This window comes from Monopterus albus, unplaced genomic scaffold (genome assembly GCF_001952655.1).
Source record: "Monopterus albus unplaced genomic scaffold, M_albus_1.0 scaffold94.1, whole genome shotgun sequence".
Classification (NCBI taxonomy): domain Eukaryota; kingdom Metazoa; phylum Chordata; class Actinopteri; order Synbranchiformes; family Synbranchidae; genus Monopterus; species Monopterus albus.
The window spans coordinates 116,278-140,577 of NW_018127974.1; the positions used below are offsets into that span (position 1 = coordinate 116,278).

At 41.3% G+C, this 24,300-nt stretch overlaps 1 protein-coding gene across 8 annotated transcripts in view; it reads right to left on the minus strand.

The window, feature by feature from the left end:
- Positions 1–20,555, minus strand: part of sntg2 (syntrophin, gamma 2) — a 75,593-nt gene extending 55,038 nt beyond the window's left edge. For 3 of the 8 annotated variants that reach the window (XM_020608726.1, XM_020608722.1, XM_020608719.1), the window contains exons 1-8: positions 20,437–20,555; positions 10,183–10,320; positions 10,011–10,086; positions 9,810–9,863; positions 9,158–9,201; positions 2,683–2,724; positions 1,581–1,668; positions 334–416 (exon numbers count right to left, since the gene is read on the minus strand). In XM_020608726.1, coding sequence (XP_020464382.1) covers positions 334–416; positions 1,581–1,668; positions 2,683–2,724; positions 9,158–9,201; positions 9,810–9,863; positions 10,011–10,086; positions 10,183–10,320; positions 20,437–20,550 — 639 coding nt within the window. In that variant the 5' untranslated portion in view covers positions 20,551–20,555. Of the gene's footprint in view, positions 1–333; positions 417–1,580; positions 1,669–2,682; positions 2,725–9,157; positions 9,202–9,805; positions 9,864–10,010; positions 10,087–10,182; positions 10,321–20,172 lie in introns of all 8 variants that reach the window. The other 5 variants (XM_020608724.1, XM_020608721.1, XM_020608720.1 and 2 more) reach the window with 5 other exon arrangements.
- Positions 20,556–24,300: the final 3,745 nt, after the last annotated feature.

Genomic DNA, 24,300 nt, shown 5'->3' on the forward strand with positions numbered 1-24,300 from the left:
AAAGACAAGCCTGTCTGCAGAAAAGGCTCTTTCAGCAAGAGCATCCGTCAGTGTGAACGGCGCTAACTATTCTAATGGACTTGCGTAATGTACATTCTGGTGAGCACAGCATGTCTAATGTTGCAGCTATAGGACTTTTAGCCCTCAAACACCTTTAAATACTGTATATTTTCTATATTGTTTTAATCATATGCCAACTTAGACAATGTCCATACAAGTCTTGATCATTTTTGTTTAGTCTACTGGAATTAAATATGAAAGCATCAATTACTTGTAAACAACAAACTAGGCACCCAACATTACACCTGCAATATCAGACTGGTTCTTCCTTACTGTGTTGTTTCCATTTAAATGTAAGCCACTGTCAAAGAGTGGAGAAGACACACTGCTGTGGTCTATGGACGGCCCGGGAGAGCCTGAGAAAGAAAAGCAGAAAAATAAATAAATAAATAAATTATTCATGTTTTCACAAAGGAAAAACAGTTACATTTAGTTCAGCCTCATGCGGTACTTATTTTTACTGTTTCAGAAACAAAATGAGTCTAGAGTGTCACCTAAACCTCAAACAGTTATTCAAGTCAGTTCAGTGTTACATTTTAACCTTGTTATTGACTTGACTCTCCTGCTCTGCCTTTAAGCTGAACAGTATACATTCAAAAGAGACAAAGGGCTGTTCTTTGATAGGATATTGCTTTTTGACTCAGTCAGTGGCAGCAAATAGATTTTGGCCTTTTATTTTTTTTTTTAATAAATGTACAGCTTACAGGGAACACATCCTGGAACATTTCGTTCTAAGGCAACAAAACTGGATTCACTAGCCAAACACCCTACAACTGCACCTGAGTATCACCTTCCTACGACTGTTAACTTATTACAAAATACACGGTCAGACCTTTTCATAACTCTGACTTTGGGAAAATGTGGTGGTTTATCTACCGAGCTATAAATATTCACACACGTCTAATAGTCCATTGTGGGCCACTCATAATTAAATAAAATGTACAGAATGGTTGTGTTTAACGAGACTGAAATAATTTGTATAACATGGCTTGCATTTATTTTTCCTCTCAATTAATTCGAAAGACAATTATTGGTGGCTCAACAATCAGGGTGTTTGTATCAGACAAAAGTGAATATCTGAAGCCCCGGAACACCATGTTCTTATTTTAAAAGTTGTTGTTTTTTTATGCACTACAGAATGAAAACCATAAAATTTTACAAATTTTATAGTTTTCTTTTTGTCTTTAAAGCTGCCATTTTCTTGCACACTATCATTTTGTCACCTGCCTGCATACCTCATTTCTCACTTTTTACCAGCTTCACATGGAAATTTTAGTGTCTCAGTTTCCATCTCTTCAAAGCTGCTGGAGATAAGTACAGAAGCAGGGGACTGGTTGTTTGACATTACTGCTCTCCTAAGGCCACTGAGCATGACTAATTACAGCTGTGAAACCTACTGAACAGTTTTAAGCTGACCCAAACAAACAATCCATAAATGTGGTTTATTCTTTAGTTGCTAAAAGCCTCTGAAATCAAGTTGACTGTGAACCTACATGGAATCAAAAGTGCTAGACTCTTACCTAGAGGCAGTTTTAGAAATGATGGGACTTCTCGCAGATACCGAACAGTGATGGTGACCTCATCTCCAGCAGTACGCAAGAGGTGAACCTGACAGGAGAGAGAGGGGGACAGGAAGACAGAAAAGCTAGACAGCAAGAGAGAAACAGTGATGCAGCAGCACAAAATGTAATCTCACAAATGAAACAAACCACATTCATGTCAAGCTATATGCAAACACAATGTAACAGGAGATGAGTATAGGATATGTAATAAGTTAAAGCCTGACTGAAGTAGCTTCACTTAAAGCATCAATCACTGAGGAGCGGCGTTTCTCCCATGACGGCGGTGACAGCTGACGCCAATAAGTAATTACGCTCTGAATGTCTAATTATGTGACGTCTATCCGATATGTCTTCAAAGATGTCAAGTGATGTTTCAAAAAGGCATTCAAGTAAGGTTAGGCTTCAAGGATCTGCCCATCTTCCAGATATCTTGGAAAAGGAAAAAAAAAAAACCTTTGAAGGCAACATCTAACTTGCAAGGTCACTTTTACCCCTCCTCCAATACCCCTCGCCCTCCTCTCCAGCAATGTGTGGCAGCCCTTGTTACTTCAGCCTAAGCATCTGTCAGTACCAAGCGTGTGACAGCCTGTCATTATAAACTCAGGATTTTGTTCTGAAGAGAAGCTGCTCATTATGCATTTTAACACTCTGAAGGTGAATATAGTGAACAGCTAGATAGGGCTGCACAAGACGACAGACATGGGAAGTATGTGTGTCTGGGAGATGGTGACATAATATAGGCAATATTGAACAAAGCAAGAAGATGAAGTGGAGAGAAAATTCTAGCAAACAACAAAAGCAAAAAGCTGGAGTCCATGTATAAAATGTCTGCCAAATATTAGGGCCCTCAATTCGTGTGCAGCTTTTGATACAGATCTACTCCTTTTCAATTTGTCACAGTATGAACCAGAAGAAAAACGGCCTCCTGTCGTGATGACAACTCAGATAGTTGAGGTGCACCTCTGCTGCTATCCACAGTGATTTAGTGTTGGATGGAAGAGCAATAGCCAGATAGAGCACGTCATTTGCTTTTTCCACAGTTAATTACAGATATACTCACGACTTCCTCATGACTGCAATGCTCTACATTTATGCCATTGACCTAAACAAAAAAAAAAACAGCAGAGAGACAAAAAGAAAAAAGTAAACAGGAATTTATACTGGAGAAAATGTGCAATTTAGAAACTGTTTTGCACAAGTGATGAGACCAGAGGAGTGACGTGCCTCCTTGGATTAATAATGGGCAGTGGGGGCCAGAGTAAGAATGTGCTAGGTAGCTGGCTTGTTAATATCATGGATGGATTACTGAGCAGGCCTATTGAGCACACGTCCCGGACTGATTGGCTTTTCAAACCAAAATGACCATCAAGTGACCCTAAAGGAGATGCAAAAAAAAAAAACAGCAAAGTGACAAAAAGGAAAAAAAGTACACAACAGCAAAGAGACACACAATACAACAAAGTGATCAGAGGCAAACTGATGTAGAAAGAAATTCTTGATAAAATGATGCTATGTTATGTACAGTGGTGTGAAAAAGTATTTGCCCCCTTACTGATTTCTTATCTTTTTGCATGTTTGTCACACTGTAATGTTTCAGATCATCAAACAAATTTAAATATTAGTCAAAGATAACACAAGTAAACACATCATGCAGTTTTTAAATGAAGGTTTTTATTATTAAGGGAAAACAAAATCCAAAACTACAAAACCCTGTGTGAATAAGTGTTTGCCCCCTAAACCGAATAACTGGTTGGGCCACCCTTAGCAGCAACAACTGCAATCAAGCGTTTTCGATAACTTGCCATGAGTCTGCCACAGCGCTGTGGAGGAATTTTGGCCCACTCATCTTGGCAGAATTGTTGTAAGTCAGCCACATTGGAAGGTTTTCGGGCATGAACTGCCTTTTTAAGGTCATGCCACAGCATCTCAATTGGATTCAGGTCAGGACTTTGACTAGGCCACTCCAAAGTCTTCATTTTGTTTTTCTTCAGCCATTCAGAAGTGGACTTGCTGGTGTGCTTTGGATCATTGTCCTGCTGCAGAACCCAAGTTCGCTTCAGCTTGAGGTCACAAACGGATGGCCGGACATTCTCCTTCAGGATATTTTGGTACACAGCAGAATTCAGGGTTCCATTTATCACAGCAAGTCTTCCAGGGCCTGAAGCAGCAAAACAGCCCCAGACCATCACACTACCACCACCAATATTTTACTGTTTGTATGATGTTCTTTTTCTGAAATGCGGTGTTACATATACGCCACACATAATGGGACACACACCTTCCAAAAAGTTCAACTTTTGTCTCGTCTGTCCACAGAGTATTATCCCAAAAGTCTTGGGGATCATCAAGATGTTTTCTGGCAAAACTGAGACGAGCCTTTATGTTCTTTTTGCTCAGCAGTGGTTTTCGTCTTGGAACTCTGCCATGCAAACCATTTTTGCCCAGTCTCTTTCTTATGGTGGAGTCATGAACACTCACCTTAACTGAGGCAAGTGAGGCCTGCAGTTCTTTGGATGTTGTTGTGGGGTCTTTTGTGACCTCTTGGATGAGTTGTCGCTGCGCTCTTGGGGTAATTTTGGTCGGCCGGCCACTCCTGGGAAGGTTCTCCACTGTTCCATGTTTTCGCCATTTGTGGATAATGGCTCTCACTGTGGTTCGCTGCAGTCCCAAAGCTTTAGAAATGGCTTTATAACCTTTTCCAAACTGATAGAGCTCAATTATTCTCTTTCTCATTTGGTTTTGAATTTCTTTGGATCTCGGCATGATGTCTAGCTTTTGAGGATCTTTTGGTCTACTTCACTTTGTCAGGCAGGTCCTATTTAAGTGATTTCTTGATTGCGAACAGGTGTGGCAGTAATCAGGCCTGGGTGTGGCTAGAGAAATTGAACTGAGGTGCGATAAACCAGAGTTAAGTTATGTTTTGACAGGGGGGGCAAACACTTATTCACACAGGGCTTTGTAGTTTTGGATTTTGTTTTCCCTTAATAATAAAAACCTTCATTTAAAAACTGCATGATGTGTTTACTTGTGTTATCGTTGACTAATATTTAAATTTGTTTGATGATCTGAAACATTACAGTGTGACAAACATGCAAAAAGATAAGAAATCAGTAAGGGGGCAAATACTTTTTCACACCACTGTATTTGCAAAACTGTTCAAATAATTGTTTAATCTTTTTGACCTTTATAAAGATTTGACCTGTGGACATGAAATGCCGTGAGGAGGTGCAGAGAGACTCAGAACAACATGAAGTCGTGCATATACATACTGAGATGACTAAACTGTCGAGAGCGAGAATAGTGTGTGGGTGTAAAGTCTGATTGTCTTGGCTTCAGATTGTCAAAATTATATGAAATTCTAGGATTGACATTATAATCTGCATTAGCAAATATATCTACAAGTTTACTTTAGTATCATATGGTTTATGATTTACTTTTGCTTTAACCAGTTCACTTGTCTTTAAGAATATAGGAGACATGTGTAAGGCTGTAAGAGTAGACCGGAAACCACATACAGGAAGTAGACCACGGTTGCATAGCAACGCTCGAGGTGCTTCCTCTAAAACTGTCTATTGAAAGGTCAGGATGTGTTCTGAGAATGTCACAGATCAAAATCTGCCTGGCGACAAGATCACCAAATGAGGGGTCAGAACGAGGTCAACAAACCAATCAAGGAACGAGAATGAAGGACAGCACGGATGACGTCAGATCTACCATCTTGACTGTGTTATAAATTCTCTATGTAGAGGAAACTTGGGGTTCCGGCTTCCTGCAGCAGCTATGCACTGACGTCTCTGTGATAGGGCTTCAGATAGAAACAGAATCCAGAGCTCTGTATTGCTTGTCTTGAATATTTTTTCTTTATCAAGATTGTAATAAATATTTTAAAGGTTCTTCTGACTTCGACTCTTCCTCAAAAATGAACATGCAGGACGCTTAGGTCCTACACTGACCACACAGAGACAAATAACTACTGTAAAGAGAAAACCATAAATAGTCTAAACAACTAATAAGGGATACAAAGGGACTAAATGGACAAGCACTAATGTCCAGTCCTTATCATTCATTTTCAAGTCTGACTGAGCCCCCTGGACACTTTTCCAAACAAGTTGTGATGGCAGACCTAGTAACATTGTGTCCCTTTCAACACGGGATGCATCTAAACTACATGCAGTTGCATTAACAGTCAGGCATGCATGAGACTACGACATGCTGACATACAGTACCCGTCTCAACAGTAACGGGCATCTGCATTGGTCTCTTCTGCATCACTGTTCAGCTCAATAAAGAACAAGACTGTTTGGGAGAACGCCTTAAACAGCAATAACATAAGGAAAGAAGAACCTCCTGGAACAAACGTTTATTTTCTTTTCTCTCTCCTCTATTGATTCACCCCAACTGGTGGAGGCAAAGGGCCACTCACTGAGAGCCTGGTTCCGCTGGAGGGGGCTTCTGTTAAAGTTTCTCTTCCCCATTGTCACAGAATGCTTGCTCAAGGCAGGATCTGTTAGGATTTTCTCCATAAATGGAGAGAAAATGGCCACAAATGGATTTAAAAAAACAAAAACAAAACAAAAGCTTGAAGCAAAAATGCCCACAATGAGACACCAACAGGATAAACAATGTACAGATGCAGAAGAGCCATTATATTTATATATAAAAAAATAAAAAAAAAAGCCACACCAAGACCAAAAATGTCCAGTCACGAGGAAGAGACAGTACATTACCACAGATGCAACATTAATCACTAAGAGACACAAAAGAAAAGCACAACAGGAAGCAAGACAATGAAGAAAAAGAGACTAACATGACTACAAATAACTTTCAGGAGGCCCGTCTCAATCTATCCATGGCTGTACTGTAGAGTTACAAATACCAGCAACTTGACATTATTTCATGTTAGAATAAGTTTATTCTTTAATACACTGAAAAAATGAAACTGTTCCAACTGTACAGTTTATTATTGCACAGAAAGTGGTCTCAAAATTGGAGTAACACATTTTTACTCATTTTACGTTAGTGTCCTCAACACTGAACCACAACACACACACACACACACACACACACACACACACACACACCTTATTTGCTGCTGTCTTGCAGTGGTTAAAGTATGCAAATACATGCAATATTGTTCAGCCTGACAATTCAAATGAGCCATGTTACAAATAAATATGAACCAGTAGTGATTGAAAGGTGGAAGCAATAGCAATTCACTTCAAAATATGATTCATACTGTCAAAAATGAAAGTTAATATTGCTTGGCTGGCCAATGTCTACTTGATATTCTAGATAAACTGCTCAAAGAACATTAAGGGAAGACTTGATCATCACAGTACAACACCAAATCAGTTAAACTTCAGGGATACTGTTAGGTATTTTTAGTCAGATAGAAATTGGATAGATACTTTATGTATTAGAAATGTTTAGTGGAGACAGGATGTCTAGTTAGACTGTTAAATGCTTAGTCATGCTTATGAGTTTCTACAGGGTACATCTGGTCCAGGATAACTAGAGAGAAGAGTTGATGACTGTCAGCAGACAGGGTGTTTAATATTATTATTATGACGTGTATAACTGTAGCCTTAGCCATAATATGTTCTTATGTTTAATGTCATGACATGTTACTAGAAGTCTGTGAGAATGTTTTTAGTTACACACCACTTAATCAACAGACACACACACATTGATTTGCTTCATGTTTTGACTACTGCTATGGCCAGCTGCAAAGCTGGTAACAGAGACGTCTCGGTTGACGTTTCTGTGTAGTATGGGGCTAGCCCAACCGAGGGGATATAATGTATAGGCCTGGTGGGTTCAGGGTCTTTCATCTTACATCTGCCTGTGAGCAGTTTGGAGGGGCAAGATACCTGAGCGTGTAATGTTAATTTTACCTGTGATCCTTTGAATAAATCAGCACTGTTTTGAAGTTACTTGGACTGTCTCGTCTCAGAGTTAGCAATGGTAACAAGAACTGAAGACCAACAATATCAATGTCTATTTAGGAAGCACATGTGACTGTGAACCAGTTTCACCTGCTTTGGTGTAAATGAAAGTGTCAACGGGTGCAATGGAGAGGCAGAAGCAAGACAACACCCAAAAACACCCGACTGGTTTTACATGTGGTGGCCACAGACAAATGCTCTTTCCTGATCCTTCCTGGCTGATTCCTTTCAGGTTTTGTGTTTTGCTAGTGTCCTTGCACTACTGGCAGCATAGGTAGTCCAGTTACTCCAAGATGGCACATCCAGCCAGATTCGCTGCATCTCCCAGCACAGCCTCAAGAGCAGAGATACCAGGAAACCGGCCATTACACCAGGAGAGCTGGACAGGCCCTAGAAGGGCAACAATCCAGCAGCAGGACCACTATCTGCTCCATTGTGCAAGGAATAACAGGATGAGGACTACGAGAGCCTTATAAAATGACATCCACCAGCTACTGGTGTGTACGTTTGTCCAAACTGTCAGAAACAGACTCCATGAGGGCCCAACATCCTCTAGATAGTCCTGTGCTCACAAGCTCAAATGGACCTCGCCAGAGAACACCAGAATTTGCAGGTCCACCATTGATGTCCTGTTCTCTTCACAAATGAGTAAGTTCGCACTGAGCACATGTGACAGGTGTGGAAAAAGTCTGGACACCATGGTGAACATTATGCTGCATGTAACATCATCAAGCATGACCGTTTTGGTGGTGGGTCAGCATATCTTTTGAGGGCCACACAGACCTCCATTTCATAGCCAATGGTACCCTGACTGCTGTGAGGTACCGGGATGAAATCCTCAGCGTGACTGTGCTGATGCTGCAGGACCTGGGTTCCTCCTGTTGCAGGACAGTGCCTGGCCTCATGTAGCCAGAGTGTGTAGGCAGTTCCCGGATGGGGAAGGCATTGATGCCACTGACTGACCCTCATGTTCCCCTGACCTCATCATGTATGCAGCACCACCACAGACTGTCCAGGATCACTGCCCTGATCTGGGAGGAGACCACCCCCCCCCACACACCGATGACGACAGCTGCCACACAACGGCGCTAATCAAGCCACCGGGAGCAATTCGGGGTTCAGTGTCTTGCTCAGGGACACTTAGGCATGCGGGGAGACCGGGAGTCGAACCACCAACTTGCTGGTCAGGAGACGACTGCCCTACCTCGTGAGCCACCGCAAAATATACAATGTACATTAGTAAAGGTTTTCAACATGAATAATTTGCTTGCCAAGATCTGATGTGTGATTTAGTGTTCCCTTAACATTGAGCCAGTTTACCTGCCAGATGGATTTAAATGCACTTTCACAAAGACATTTTGATGATCACTTTAATGACCAAAAGGTATTACTTATTGGTGACATTAATTTACAATATTTGAAAGAGTCAAAGATATTTCATTAAAATCATGCAGTTCTAACTTCAAAATGATTCTCTTCCTATTTCCTCACTGAAATGACAGTCTCTCAAAACAAGATGCAACAAGTTCTCATCGTCACCGTCACTCAAATCAACCTTGAAGTGATCGAGTCACGAACTGATGTACAAACCTGCAACACGGCGTCTCCAACAAATAGTTTCCCCGTCTGATCGGCTGCAGGCATAAATTTCAAGTGTCAGAGGTTAATGAAAACATCAGAAAATAATTGCTCATTTCATACTTGGTAATGTGTTGGAAACAGCAATCAATGTCTCTGTCTGACTAATCTCAGGCACCATCCTACAGCTCTGGGAAAGAGCACAGAAAAAAAAAAGATGAAATCTGAAACTAATCAGGTCATTTGTAGTGACACAGGAGGAAACAAAAAAAGCTGTGTTAAAAATCTGTTAAGCTCCATGAAAAGGGCTCTTAACATCCTCAGGGATACGATGACATTCTCCCATATCCAAAAAGGTTGAAAAGAGATGAGGGCTAAAACGCTAATTATAGGGACAAAATTCACTCACATGATGCTCTGATATTGCATCGTAGCCGGCTACTGAGCCGTCATCACTTCTTACATGTTTAGTGAAATTTTCTCTATCCACAGTAGCAAAAGCCCAATTCCATTCCTCTTCCACACTGGCTACTGTTTACTTCTTCAGTTTCTCTTTGCACACCAAGTGTAATGAAATCAGCAAAATTAATGTCATTTAAAAATACACTGACAGCGGCTTCTAATTCCGCATTACAGTGGTGAAATAAAATACTTTCTTACCTACTTGATCTCTGAAAATCTTTGAAATAACCACAGGCACATTGTGCTCCGCACCTCCCTGAAAACCAGAAGAGCTAGATTAGAAGGAACATTGTTTGGTGTTGAAATTTGCTGCCAAAACAGCTTTCGCACACAGTCATCTCTGCAACCCAAAGCCTTTTCAGTTCCACTTAAGTCTCTCCATAATCAAAACTGATCTGCTTACTTTGATGCTTAAGCCCAGACCGCCAGTCGCCTGTCTTCGCAGTACAACAGTTCTGTGCTTTAGAAAGTGGGAGTTTCTTATTGGCAAAAGGATATTGTGAACATTGAAACAGTATTGTGAAGTTACGCAGCATGAATTCCAGTGCAAGTCTCAAGCCTTCGGGTGCACTTACATTTACTTGGGATTCACTTCGACTTGTGCAGACCACATCCAGCTTCTGTATGGTTAATGCCTCTCTGGTCAGTTTCAGGCAGACGTCGTAGGTATTGTTGGTCTCCTCATTGTACAGCAAAGCAATTCCAGATTTTGTCTGTTAAGAACATTGACATTTTGCCAAGCAGAGCAATTACAATGACAATGGGACATTTTAATCCTCTTTTCTCAATGTGCCATTTGTATCTCCCTTTATGCTGGTCTAGTTGTGGGTTAATTGGTTTTGCTTAACATTGTGAACCTTTGTATAAAAGAAAAAAGATACAGTAATTAGAATGTTATATCTTTACCTTGTATATAATAGATACACAAAAATTCAGGCACTACACAATTTCATTTTGGGTACAGAAAAACTGTCAACAACAACAGCCTACTAAGATAAAACAGTTCAGACGTCACACTGTAATCTTGACCATGTCTGTGTAGGTGAAGATTCCACAATTCCCTGCATCAAAGCACAGTGAAAATTCAGCTGTCAAAATTAATGCATTATTCTCTTATTTGCCCCCGATGGTTAGAGCCATCAGTTGAGGTGGCACTGCAGATGGCTGCCTCGGTTCTGTCCTGAAAACAAATTCCTTGTGTGTAACATACTTGGCCAAATAAAGGTGATTATCCTCATCATTCGCTGCAAACACCAAACGAACCAACAACCTAAAATCAAACAGCTTTCAAGCTGTTCTAACAACTCAGAAATAGCCTGAACGTTTTGACGGGATTAAGTGAAAGTTTTCAAGTTCTACAATTAGATGAACAGGACAGAGGTACTATAGTAATACCATATTTAAAGACCCCACCCCCAGAGAAACACTTCGGAGAAGGGAAACTACACCCAAATCTCCGACTAATAGTACATAATGAGGCAATTACTGGCTGCACATGTGCAGGTACAACATATCCAAATCAGAATCAGGTTAGACTAGCTTTGATTGTACTTCATTGAATTCTTTGAGGCCGTAATTGTGTACAAATATGTGGCTGGCTGAGCAGTTTTTGGAATTAAAAGGTTTGTGAAGCCTACACTGTTAAAAAAAAAAGAAAAGTGCTAAGATGAAGTGACATTTGATGAATATTCTCAGTGGCAGCCTAGCCTTAAAAATGTGGAAGGTGCAAGACATGTCACAGCACAGTCACTTTATCTCCTCAGTTAAACATTTGTGTGCATCAGAAGAGCTGCACATTAGGTCTCCACAGGTCCACCTGGTTGCTCATATCCAAACTAGGCACAGTTTGTATGAATGAGTCAATGTCTGTAGCCTACTACACAACATTCTGTAATACTGTGTAAATTTAACCTTTTCTAGTTCGACAAAAAATAAAAAAGATTAAGTTTAGATTGAAATGATTTCGTGACCCCATTTAGGAGGACATAATATCTTTAAATTAATGAGGTGAATGCTTACTATGAACTAGCCACTGCCTGTGGCGCCATCTTATCCTCTCTGCTGGACACTGCACATCAGACAACTAAAGTGCAGCCTGATTCCTAAATTACTCAGGGGCTAAAATCAGGCCATCTCTGTCAGGCCGGCACAGCTTGGGTTCCGGTTTAATAAATGTGAACTCTTAGCACAATGCAGACATACCTTCCTGTGGCTTTAGTAACTAAAGTTAGCTACACAGATAATTGTGTTTAGTCACTGAATCAATACATTACAGGTACAGTGCAGGTAAGAATGGTAAAAGAAGAAAACAGCTACAGTGAGTGGGTTAAATGAAGTGCATGACATGCATATTACAACTCTGACACCAGCTAATTAACACCACAGGACACCTTCAGCTTTTACATGAAATATCACTCGTCATTCCTTCATCATAGGCTGATTACAGCTGCTTGTGGTCAGCAAAGGCTCAGCGCGCCCATCCAAATGGAGCAACTCAGAGGTGATAAATAAAAACTACTCTGCCCAACACAAATACATTTTGATTTCTGGCATCTACAGGCTGCTGGCTTCCACTACATTGCGTGCAGCTAGCCAGATTTCATAAAAACAACAGTTATCTACTTAAAGCACAGAACAGAAAGACGACTGCTGTTCTTCAAGAAGAAAAAAAAAAAACCCCAAGTACCCAACAGTAGCACCTCTGAATTGTGAGACAGCAACTGCAAAAAGGCTCAGCCATCATATCAGCTGCTTATACTATTTGTACCAAGGTGTCACAGTTGTCGTCCCAATGGGAGAAAGTAAAGTGCATTTTGTAGAGTCAAAGTAAGTGAATCAAAGAGATCTTACTTGGCCAACTGAAGTGGAAAAAATAAATAAAATCATTGTATGCTCAGTGGCACCAGGATGCATTTTCTTCTGGCCAGAAGTTGCTGTGAAGAGTCACTATCCTTTAAAATCCATTGCTGAATCCAACTAGAATCTTTCCTGATATATGGGGAGTCAAAGTAATAAGACTCAACAATGATCACAACCTGTAGCTACAGTCTGCAAAGCAGTAGGTACCATGACTGTGCCTCATATTGGAGTAAAATGTAGGTGCCACCGGGATTAAGCCAAATCAGTCTCATTAATGGATAATAGCAAATTTGTAATTCTAAATAAAATTACAAAATAAAAACCTAGGGAAATTATTAGCACTTAGATATTATATTGCAGCTAGATTTGCAACATCAATGATGCAATGGAATAACGAAGAGGTGTTACTGAAGTTCGTTCCATGGACGAGGTTGACAGATTAATTTAATAAACCACAAACCGATGTCTGTTTTTCCATAAATGCTATCCTGCAAAGGACAACATCCTTTGTTTAAACATTCCTCTAGCATCCAACATATTAATGCAAGATCGAGAGCTAGTGTTAGCGAGACCTGTAGCAGAGCAACAACCAGTTCACCTACTGCCAAGTTCATAGTACGGCAAAGCAGTGATTTATTTAACTGATCTTCACAAAACAAGATCGATTTAACATTTTTACCTGAGGTTCCGCAGCTTTTGCAGCTGCAGCACAGCTGTCAGTGAGGAGGACAGGGTCAGTCAGTGTCAGAGCTGTGACAACATCAACTACAACACTTCAGCTCAGCCCCTAGGGCTTAGGTTTGATATAGACACCATCTCAATATTTTGAGCTGGGCCTACCAAAGGACAGACCATGATATCATATTCACGAGAGTGGGAGAGACAGACAGACAACCGGAAAACAGCCTCTGGCCATGGCTGTCGTCAGCACACACACTGATAACTTTGAAAAGCACCTATGACACATACATAGGCACACTGATATGCACTCCAAAACTCAGTGTACACACACACACACACACACACACACACTTTTCTTGTGTCCAGAACAATCACATAATGTCTGGAAAAGTCAAACCTGCATAAGAACTGGACGCAAAAACTCCCCTCCAGTGAATCGCACTTTAATTTCAGCAGGTCTGTTTAACCTTAAACCACTTACTATGGATTTCAGCTACGATTCATGAGTTTTGATCAGTGCAACCATCTCTGGGTCTTATCCACACATCACTCTCAATATTCGCCATCTGGCTACAGGCCATACTACAATAAACCTCATTCATCTCAACCTAGAGGTTGTTCCTGAGTATGAAATATAGATGGGATTGAAAAACTAAAGGCCTACTTTATGCATCTGAAAACGGGGGACTGTGTACAAGTAGACTGTGACAGTCAACACTTCAATAACATATTGATGGCTTTATTTCAAAGTCACTATGATAGTGAAAGGCACAATTACAAAAAGTGTGTCCATGTCCAAGTATACAAGGTCAATAAGCAGTAGCCAGGACTGAGCCGTCCCCCTATGCACAGAAACGTGGCATTATACAGCATCTCCTGCAATCATGTTTGTTCAATTTAAATCTCGGCGTGGCTCCATGGAGTATTAAAAACCTCTTGATGGATTTCCTCTCTGCTGTATAGTCATCGTTTCAATAGGCCTGTCCTGCTGAGCTTTAGTGCTGAAATAACAAGGGTGACTATGTGGTAGCCACCATCTCCCATGTGTGAGATTTGTGGTTTGGTATGTGTAAGTGATAATCAAATGAAAGACTAATGAGTCTTTAGGTTTCCTAAAAATTACTATTAATACAATGCATATGGTGTTTCGGTACTCTCATATACTGTATGTGCACAATCAAATGAGACTTTGAACCATGCAGTAACCATAAGGAGTCTGGTTTGAGCAGGGGTTGGGGGTTCTTACACATGGAGGAGTACGCTGGGGTGAATGAAGAGTCAGTGGATTGTTGTAGAAATTCCTCAATCAGTTAGTAAATGGCAAAGTTAATTTCTTTATCTCCCTCTCTGAAAATGAATGAGATATTAAAATGCACAAGTTTCCTACCTTGAATTTAAATACAAATGCTAATGAAACACTGTGGGCATTAATAATGCAAAGGAAGAGTTTGCTTTTATTTGCCAAGGAAACATTTTGAGAGAGAGGTCCTAAGAGTAACAGCACAGCTTGTTTTGATGCCTCAGTCTGACAGGACGCATGTTGACATGTTAAAAATTAAAACACCATCAAATTAAGACTTGAATTAGCGCCTAGTTTTGTAGTTAGGCGAGTAATAGAATGTCTGTGCATGATATGGTATTATATATGTATCACTGCACTCTCTGCAGGGGCTAATTAGAAGCTCTGAGAAAGGACTAATTTATGATACAGCACTGGAGTCTGCCCTTTGGCCAATTTCACAGCTTTCATGGGTCCCTCATGTACCTGCTATACTCCAAAAGGAGATTGAAGTCGAACTGTGGAGCCATCTGATTGGAAATGACATCTTTAAATAACGAGTTTGTAGGGCATCACTAAACATTTACTACAGCTTGAGGAGGAAATGCTCAGAGGAATCAAACCAACATGTGCCATGCGTTTGTATTCTCACTCAAGGTGTCATTAAGTGACACCAATGATATGAAAGCCAATACTGTTCAGACAGTGAAAGAATAAATACATCTTTTTTCCTTCTTTAGGGAACTCAAAGTCAGGTTACTTTGCTACCTGAGTAGCTCCAAGAACATGAACTGTTAAGGATACATGCTCGTTCTCTAAAAGGAGTGATTTGATTAAAATATGACTGACATCCTGAATACAAAAGCACAGACTGTCACACTCCACTAGGGTATAATTAAGCTTCTGCAGCTCCTGTCAAGAGAAAACCTCAGTGGCCACAGGGAGCAGGAAATTTTACATGACATGCATGTCACTTATTTTGTATTACTTTAGAAAGGGGACAAGCCAGAGCCTGATACTCAGATTGCATCACGCTCCATTTAACCCCCTCTCCAGTGATCCATGTTTGGGGGTGCTCTTAGCTGCTTGTTCCCCCAGTAAAGGTGACACTGACCAGCATCTCAGTGTCACCTGCAGTCACCACAGTCCTACAAGGCTGTGTGAGAATACCTTTGTGTCAGTATTGTTTGCCATTTTTACTCACAATGTGTTGACAAAGGAAGCCGTCATGCTTACTTCTCAGGAGGAAAGGTAACGGCTGCCTGCACATGAGAAATTGTTGCATACACAGCACATGGTTCATTTAAGCTTGAGCTACATCCAAGAGTTAAATTGGCAGTATGCCAGTTGCTGCTGTGTTGAGGATGTGCGCTCCAGCCATCCACGTACAATATTTACACATCAGTGCTCAAAATGCAGCAACACATGAAAGCCCGGCAGATATCAATCATGTCACAGGCATTACTGACAGTGGGTAAAATCAGCCCGGTGTCACTGCACGCTGTTGTCACTCACTGTTCAGTTACAATTTCCTCAAATGATCAAGTGTTACAAAGATTTACAGGGTGGGTGAAAAGTAACTAGCCAATTGTTAATGTCTATCGAACTTGTAGTATCACTGGAGTCATAATGAAAACGGTCTCTAAATGGGAGGTGTAATAAATAGGATTTCATATGAAACCCTATTTACTATCGTCTATTTAACCCACTGAGATCCTCTGTATTTCACACGCCGTTTACTACTAGTCCTTACATAATGATAGAATCTTACCAAAAATATTTACACACAGTAAATGTTAGCTAACTGAATCAACCAAATGCCAAAACCAGCATCAGTTTATTATTCATGACCCATATAGACAGAAATCTGATACTTGGCCAGTGAGAATACTGGATGATTAGTTTTATTTTCTACAAATGAAAGGAAAAACTGAATAATGAGTGGTTTCTTTCAGGATGACAGTGCTCCCATCCATAGTGCACTAGGGGTCACTGATAGGTTTAATGAATATGAAAATGGTGTGAGCCATATGCTATGGCCTTCACAGTCTCCAGTCATCTGGAGCGACGTGTTAAGCGAGCGTCTCCACCACTATCATCAAAACACCAAAATGGAAGAATGGTGTTCATCCTTCCAGTAGAGTTCAGAGACTTGGAGAGTCAATACCCAGGTGCCCTGAAGTTAATCCATCACCTTAGTAAGACACTTTGGCCCCTATCTTGCAAACGCATGGCGTGCAGGGCAGATAGTACATGTGCATTTACCAATTTCCTACCTGCGCAATTACCGCTTTCATGGCATGTGCATCATTGCCTTTTTACCAAAATAAAAAGATGACGTGTTCATAGGGTGCTGTGCACAGCAATGCATTTGTAATAAACCCCATGCCTGCTTCACCTCAAGGAGCCTTGGGGGCACCCCTGTAAATGATCCGCTTGTGCATCTTCACCTCACGCACAAGGAGATCCGTTTCCTCAGTGGGAAATCTTACTGGCATCTGACCTGCCAAGTCCGCCAGTATGCTAGCAATCCATCAAAGGTTCAAACTCACACGTCTCAAAGGGGATTCGAGGTTATAAACTGATTGGATAATTGCAGCTTGAATGTGGAGATCAAGTGCAGAACTTCTGCTACTTGCACGGGTGCTTGAACCATTTTTTCCTAGTCGCCAAATTAGGGCCCTTTATGCTAGTTTTTCACTTTCTTTTGTCACCTGAATGTATGCTTATCAGAAGTTTTTTCAAACTAAATTTTTAGGTTTTACAAAAAAAAAAAAAGGATGGATAAAGATTAACTGGGATGGTCCTGCTACTGTACATCTGGTTAACCACTCCACCTTTGTAAAGAGCACAGTTCTGAGTCCTTTTACAGAACCTTCTGGTACTCCAACACAGTGGACTGGATGCAACCCTGCATGCTGGAAAGGGTTTAAACAGATATATGCAGGTTGTAGCCTTTGCAATGACAGAATTAACCTGTCTACGGAGCATTTTCACATAATAGGGATACTGCTTGAACAAAGACTGGCTAAGCATGGGATGGCAAGAAAACACCCTGCAAACCATGCCTGTCCATCACAACACTAATATTATCCTGACATACACTTCAGACAGCCAGAGTAACACACATATACAGTGTAAGCACAGATCTGTTTAGACTGGAAGAAACAGTCAAGATAACTGCTAAACACACCAAACAGCAACCTACCTTTAATTTACCTCATACGTCTGCTGTGACGTGGATTACTGAGATTCTTGCTATTCATGACTGGGAAAACTCAAATCACACACAAAAAGCCACTGACATGCACCCAGTGTGGAGGGCGGCACTGTGACGTGCCTTTCCAGCAGTTCATCTAATTTATCAGTGAAGGAGATTCTCGTTCAGGTCTGCATGTGTTAGAAAGCAAAATGCAATTATTGTTTTTTTAGGACCCCTTTCATATCTTGAATTTGACTGAAGGTCATTTACACACAAAAAAAACAAAAAAACCAAGGTACAGTAGGTATATGCTGTAGTCCAATATTACTAGCTGAGAAAGAGCATACAAATTCTAACATTAATTCAGCCCCAAAACCTAAATATTTGAAGTCTCTTTTCCATTTATAACCTGGGTTTAATTACTGTGGAAGCACAATGAAGTCCATGGTTAACACCCTGACACTGCACGTCAGGTGATTATAAATGAGCATGATGGGATGAAAACCTTACAGCCATTACTGTGTTTGTGGGAGCATCTATTGCAACAAGATAACACTGCTTACTGTATCATTTTAGCTGCCAGTCAGTGGAGACTAAAATGTGTATGAAAACTGAACTGACTGAGCAAAATTAAGCTGCAGACTTGTGTCCCTAGAGGCTGTGGGATCCAGTTAAATAAGCAAATGCTTCGTGCACAGAAAGTGCCCACAAAGGAAGACGTTGGGGACTGAGGAAATTAAAAAGGTGCCATGTGTCCACTGGAGGCAATATCAGGCCATAAGCTGAATACTGTGCACCAAATAAGGCACAGAAAGCCTAATATTGACATTTTCCACAACATTCTGTGCAACACAAATGCATTTCTCAATCTTACAAAAATGCATTACAGCAAATGATCAAGTGCAGTTGTCTACAATCTGAACAATTAGTCCTTGTATATCAGTTTCTTTGCAGTTGAACAGTCCTATTCCAAAACACTTATTTCACTGTTCACATTATCGCACAGACATTGTCAAGTCCTTAACTGTCACAAACTCCACGTGCATAGATGTGCTTAACACACCTCTTCACTTTTTGCACATTTGACTGCACCATGAATCACAAATATTTCCATTTCAAAGTAATTATACAGCTCAGTAAAACTGCAAAAAGTGAAGGGATGTTAATCTTTACCTAAGCAACTGTATATACTGTAAAGTCTGCTAAATTAAAGGAAAATAAGAGGTCTGCACATCACTGTAAATGTGAGCTCTCCATCGCCCTACTGACAAAACAGCTAAGCATTCGGAGAATCTTGACTGACACAGTGCTAATGGAACATTTCACTCTGACAGGGCTGACTTACTCACTGACATAAGGATTTACTTGTCAAGCTATAAAGGTTTTAGGTGAGGCATATCCTTTTAATGGTGAGCTATTGTGTGGTGCTGTATGTGTAAACTGTTTAAACAAACATTAAAAAGAAACGAGCCAAAGCTGCTGAGAAAAACTGCAAATCATAAGACTGGCAGGTACAAGAAGGCAATGCAAGGTATCCAAAGAAAGACTAGTTGATGAATGTCTTATCATCATTAGTGTAAAATCCGCCTTTGATTGCTTAGTTCAATTTTAGGCAACATATGATTTTCCATATGGCTGTAACAAGTCAAAACCATTTTTCTTTTGGCAGCCCAACCACTATATCCAATTAAATATGAAGCCCTTAGAAAAGTGCAGCATACAAATGTTTGTAACTGACATGAAAATAATGTTAATGGTCAAAATACAATTGAGGCACCAGTACTATACAACCACCTGGCAATCGCCTTGATCACAGCGATGGGCGGCTGGTAAACCAAACATTTGCTAGTACTGGCCAAAACTGATCAGCACTTACAACTAAGAAACGTCGACAAAATGTGAAGTTAAGCTGCTCTAGTGTTTAGGCCTGCGTGTACTAACTGGTGTAACCTATCAAACCGCTGGAGGCAGCGTCATACTAGACTCCCATCACATATCTGACAGTTTAATGTGTATTACTTATCGGTCATGTTGTATGACTCGTACAACAGGACAAATTGGGTTTATGAGATTAGCATAGAATGTCGGTGCATTCGGCATATACGTAATGATAAATAATATACAAAGCACCGCTGTATTCTAACAAAATGTGTTCTAAACTTGCACAACAGACGCTGCAGCCCTGCACGGTGGAAAGTAATTGCATTAGAGGACAGTGAAAGGTTTTCATAAATGCCAAGTTATCTTTCTTCGTGTAAGAGTGTCATAGTTTACCAAATGTAAGCCGAACTGTGGAGATGTTACTACGGACTTAGAATTTCGCTGTATGACAAAACCAGACAGGTATTAACAAGTGTTTGGACGAAACAAACGCGTAACACAATGCTTTTTAGAAGTAGTCTGGAGTTCCCTCTACAATGACTAAAACGACGTGTATGCTCTGTGAAACTACCCCTATACACATAGCACGTGTCAAGAGAACAGGGCAAACTGATCTGCGATTTAAGTTCATTCAAATTAACCTTAATGGAAAGGTATACTTGCCGAAGTCTGAACAAAAAGGCTGGCCGGTCGTTCGATCAGCTCAGGTTGCCGTTTCCTGGTCACATTCATTTCCCATAAATGCGTTTTCTCTGTCCGCTGACTTCGACGAGAGTTTATTAAGTGTTATTCACCAGAGCCCCGTTCAACGACACAGACAGACTGAGAAACCATGCCTCTAATCTTCTTTAAAACCTGACTGTAGCTTGCACTTGCAACAATCTAATCTTCTGTAGTGCCAATTAGGGAACAGCAATCATTGCTTACTTCTCCACTGCTCATCCCCAGCTGTCGGCACACAGCACTGCTCTGCTCATCGTCTCTCCACCTGCTCCTGCTGCTGCCTGTCCGCCCATTAACCATTTCTGCGTCACACCTCATTCACTGGTCCTTGAAATTCTGAGTACATAACGGAGTTTAATCAGCATAACTCATGGACATGTATCATTTGTGTTATTAATCAGTACTAGGAAAGGCAGTGGTGGACTTTGTAGGCTTTATTACAATCAGTTAATTCAGTGTTGCCTCTGGTGAGCAACATCACCAATACTGTGCAAAACTACAATGTGAAAATCACATTTTATATATGTATATATAAGGTTGAAGATCACGAGCAAGATGGACACCAGGAACCTCCGTGGCCGGTTACCAAGACTAAGTGAAGTGCCTTCTGAAAGTCTAGTGGGGATGTGAAGGCAGCACTAAGAACAATCTCTACTACAACCATCACTGAGACCAACAAGCTCATATACACCTTAGCAACCTCCCTGAACAAGACCTAGTAATCATTACAATGGCAGACATTCAAGAGAGGGTCTCAAGTATGAAGAGCTGGACAGCACCAGGCCCTGACATGATCCACCCCTACTGGTTAAAGAAGCTAACTTCACTCCATGAACGCCTGGCAGGACAAATGAACCAGCTACTAATGGATGGAACCCACCCTGAGTGGTTAACTGAAGGCAGGACAGTCCTGATCCTGAAGGACCCTCAGAAGGGAACAGTACCATCCAACTACTGCACAATAATCTGTCTCTGCACAACATGGAAGCTCCTGTCAGGCATCATAGCAGCTAAGATGAGCAGGCACATGGCTCAATACATGAGCAGCGCCCAGAAAGGAATTGGTAGCAACACCAGAGGAGCAAAGCACCAGCTACTGGTTGATAAAGTAGTCACTCGAGACTGCAAGACCAGACCTACCAACCTGTGCACTGCCTGAATTGACTACAAGAAACCCTATGACTCAATGCCTCACACATGGATCCTGGAATGCTTGGAACTGTACAACATCGCCAGGACTCTAGGAGCCTTCATCAAGAACTCAGTGGGAATGTGGAAAACAACCCTAGAGGCCAACTTCAAGCCAGTTGCACAAGTCAACATCAAGTGTGGTATCTACTAAGGAGATGATCTGTCACTGCTGCTGTTCTGATTAGGCCTGAACCCCTTCAGCCAGATCATCACCAAGAGCGATTACGGATACCGACTACGGAGTGGAGCCACCCTCAGCCACCTCCTCTACATGGATGACATCATGCTGTATGCCAGGAGTGAATGAGACATCAACTCACTGATCCACACCACTAGGATCCACAGCCAGGACATTGGAATATACATATAAAAAATTCCCCACTTCGGGACAGTTTTATTCCTTCCTTCAAGCTTGGGTCCTCTACCAGAGGCCTGGGAGCTTGAGGGTCCTGCGCAGTATCTTAGCTTCACCTTCCACATCTTTTCTAGCTCTTCTTTCAGCCCATGGTATTTCTCGAGCTTCTTGTGTTTCTTCTTCCTGATGTTGCTATCGCTTGGGATTGCTACATCTATCGCTATGGCCTTCTTCTTCTTCTGTTTGTCCACCACTACTATGTCCAGTTGGTTGGCCATTACCACTTTGTCAGTTTGTATCTGGAAGTCCCACAGGATCTTAGCTTGGTAATTCTCAACCACCTTTGGAGGTGTATCCCATTTTGACTTTGGGACTTCCAGCCTGTACTCGGCACAGATGTTTCTGTACACTTTGCCAGCCACTTAGTTATGGCATTCCATGTATGCCCTGCCTGCTAGCATCGTGCACCCTGCTGTTATGTGCTGAATTGTCTCGGGGGCAACTTTGCACAGCCTGCACCTGGGGTCCTGTCTGGTATTGTAGACCCCGGTCTCTATTGATCTTGTACTTAGAGCCTGTTCTTGTGCTTTGTCCAGCCACTGGTAGGATTTTTTGATATAAGCCATTTCTTCTATCTGACGGTGGTACACACCATGCAGGGGTTTGTCCTTCCATGAGGGTTCCTGCTCTTCCTTCCCTAGTTCCTCTGGTTTCCGCTGCCTGAGGTATTCACTAAGCATGTCATCACTTGGGGCCATCTTCTTAATGTATTCATGGATCTTTGTTGTTTCATCCTGGATAGTGGCTTTGACACTCACTAATCCTCGGCCTCCTTTCTTCTGATTAGTGTATAGCCTCAGGATTCCGGAATTTTCAGGTGAAACCCACCGTGCATTGTAAGGAGCTTCCTTGTCTTTAAGTCAGTCACCTCTATCTCCTCCTTTGGCCAGCTTATTATGCCAGCGGGGTACCTGTTCACCAGCAGGGCGTAGGTGTTAGACTTTGTTCTTTCCATTCAGCTGACTTCCCAGGACTTGCCTTGTACTTGGTAGTTGCTGCTTTCCTTGCGGCCTCTTCATGGTTCCCATTTGCCTGCGGTATCCCAAGGTACTTGTAGCTGTCCTCAACATCTGCTATGTTGCCTTCTGGTAGTACAAAACCCTCAATTCTGACTACCTTCCCTCTCCTTGTTACCATTCGACCACATTTATCCAGTCCGAATGACATTTCGATGTCCTGGCTGTAGATCCTAGTGGTGTGGATCAGTGAGTTGATGTCTCCTCCAGTCCTGGCATACAGCCAAAAGCCCAGATTTGGAGGTTAAGGGCAGGTTTAGGTCTCAATTGAGTGGCTTTTTTTTTGCTGGCATGCAACTTTTGTATTTTTTTTTTTAAATTTTGCATCACATGTACATTGTCAATTTGATCATTTTTCTTTACAAAGTAGTTCAAACTCATTTTTCTAAGCAGCTTTAGTTAACCAAACTAGATTTCTCTCTAGAGTATCTTTGCTGTAGTTCAGCTTACTCCAGTGTGAAGTAACGGGTAGCTTGAAAAGCTGTGCTTCCCCAGCACTACTGGTGGAAGGGAGATGGGTCAGAATAGTTCTTTTTTGAGTCAGTCTTACCAATGATTCCTTTTCATTGGCCTGAGAAAGCTGATACTGTCTGACTCCTACAACCTTCAGCCTTGCATTGGATTTTAGTGATACAGATGGGTTTATACACCAAATATGATACCTCTGCTGCTGACCATCACTCTGGAGCAGTAGAGGTTATAAATAGAGAATCTCAAACACCTAAGTGCACACAGTACCTGAGAGATCGTTTCACATTATATGATAACATGCTGATAATTAGTGGGGGTAACAGTGATGGGCCACTACAGCAGAGCACTATCATCAGACAGTTTGAAAAGGTATTATCAGAGGATTTGAAAAACTATGGTTGTTCCAAAAGCTACTTTAACTTCATGTTTTACTGGCTAGCATTCACATAGCATCCCAAAATTACTATTATTTAGCAAAATCTTATGATGGTTTTCCCCCTTGTTAAGAATTTCAGCAAAAAATAGCCCTAACTGATTGTTGACTACTGCATTTGTAACAGGCCTTGTGGAATTCAGTATGTAGCCTTGAGATTTAGTTGAGCAATTATTTCTAGAGGCAGAGCAGGGCTACAGAAGCAGCTTTAGTGTTTAAAAGATTGTTCTGGACTTCTTGAATTAAACTGCTTGTATAAAAAATACATCTCTCTACTGAAAAGAAATGCATTTGTCAGTGCACCTTAAAGAAAACAGCCTTTTGAACTTGCTGTGTGCAGTACGATTCCTTTACAGTTGTCAATAGCCTCAACAGTACAGATCTGTAATGTCACACTGTGTGGCTTGAAAAGAAATAAAGGCAGCTACTGTATGTTAAATCACCAAATTTTTGTTTCAATAGGAATAGCAAAAAGAACCATGCACACGACACCATAACTCAAAACAAAGGACAGCACAGAGACCCTACAGGCAGTACTGTAC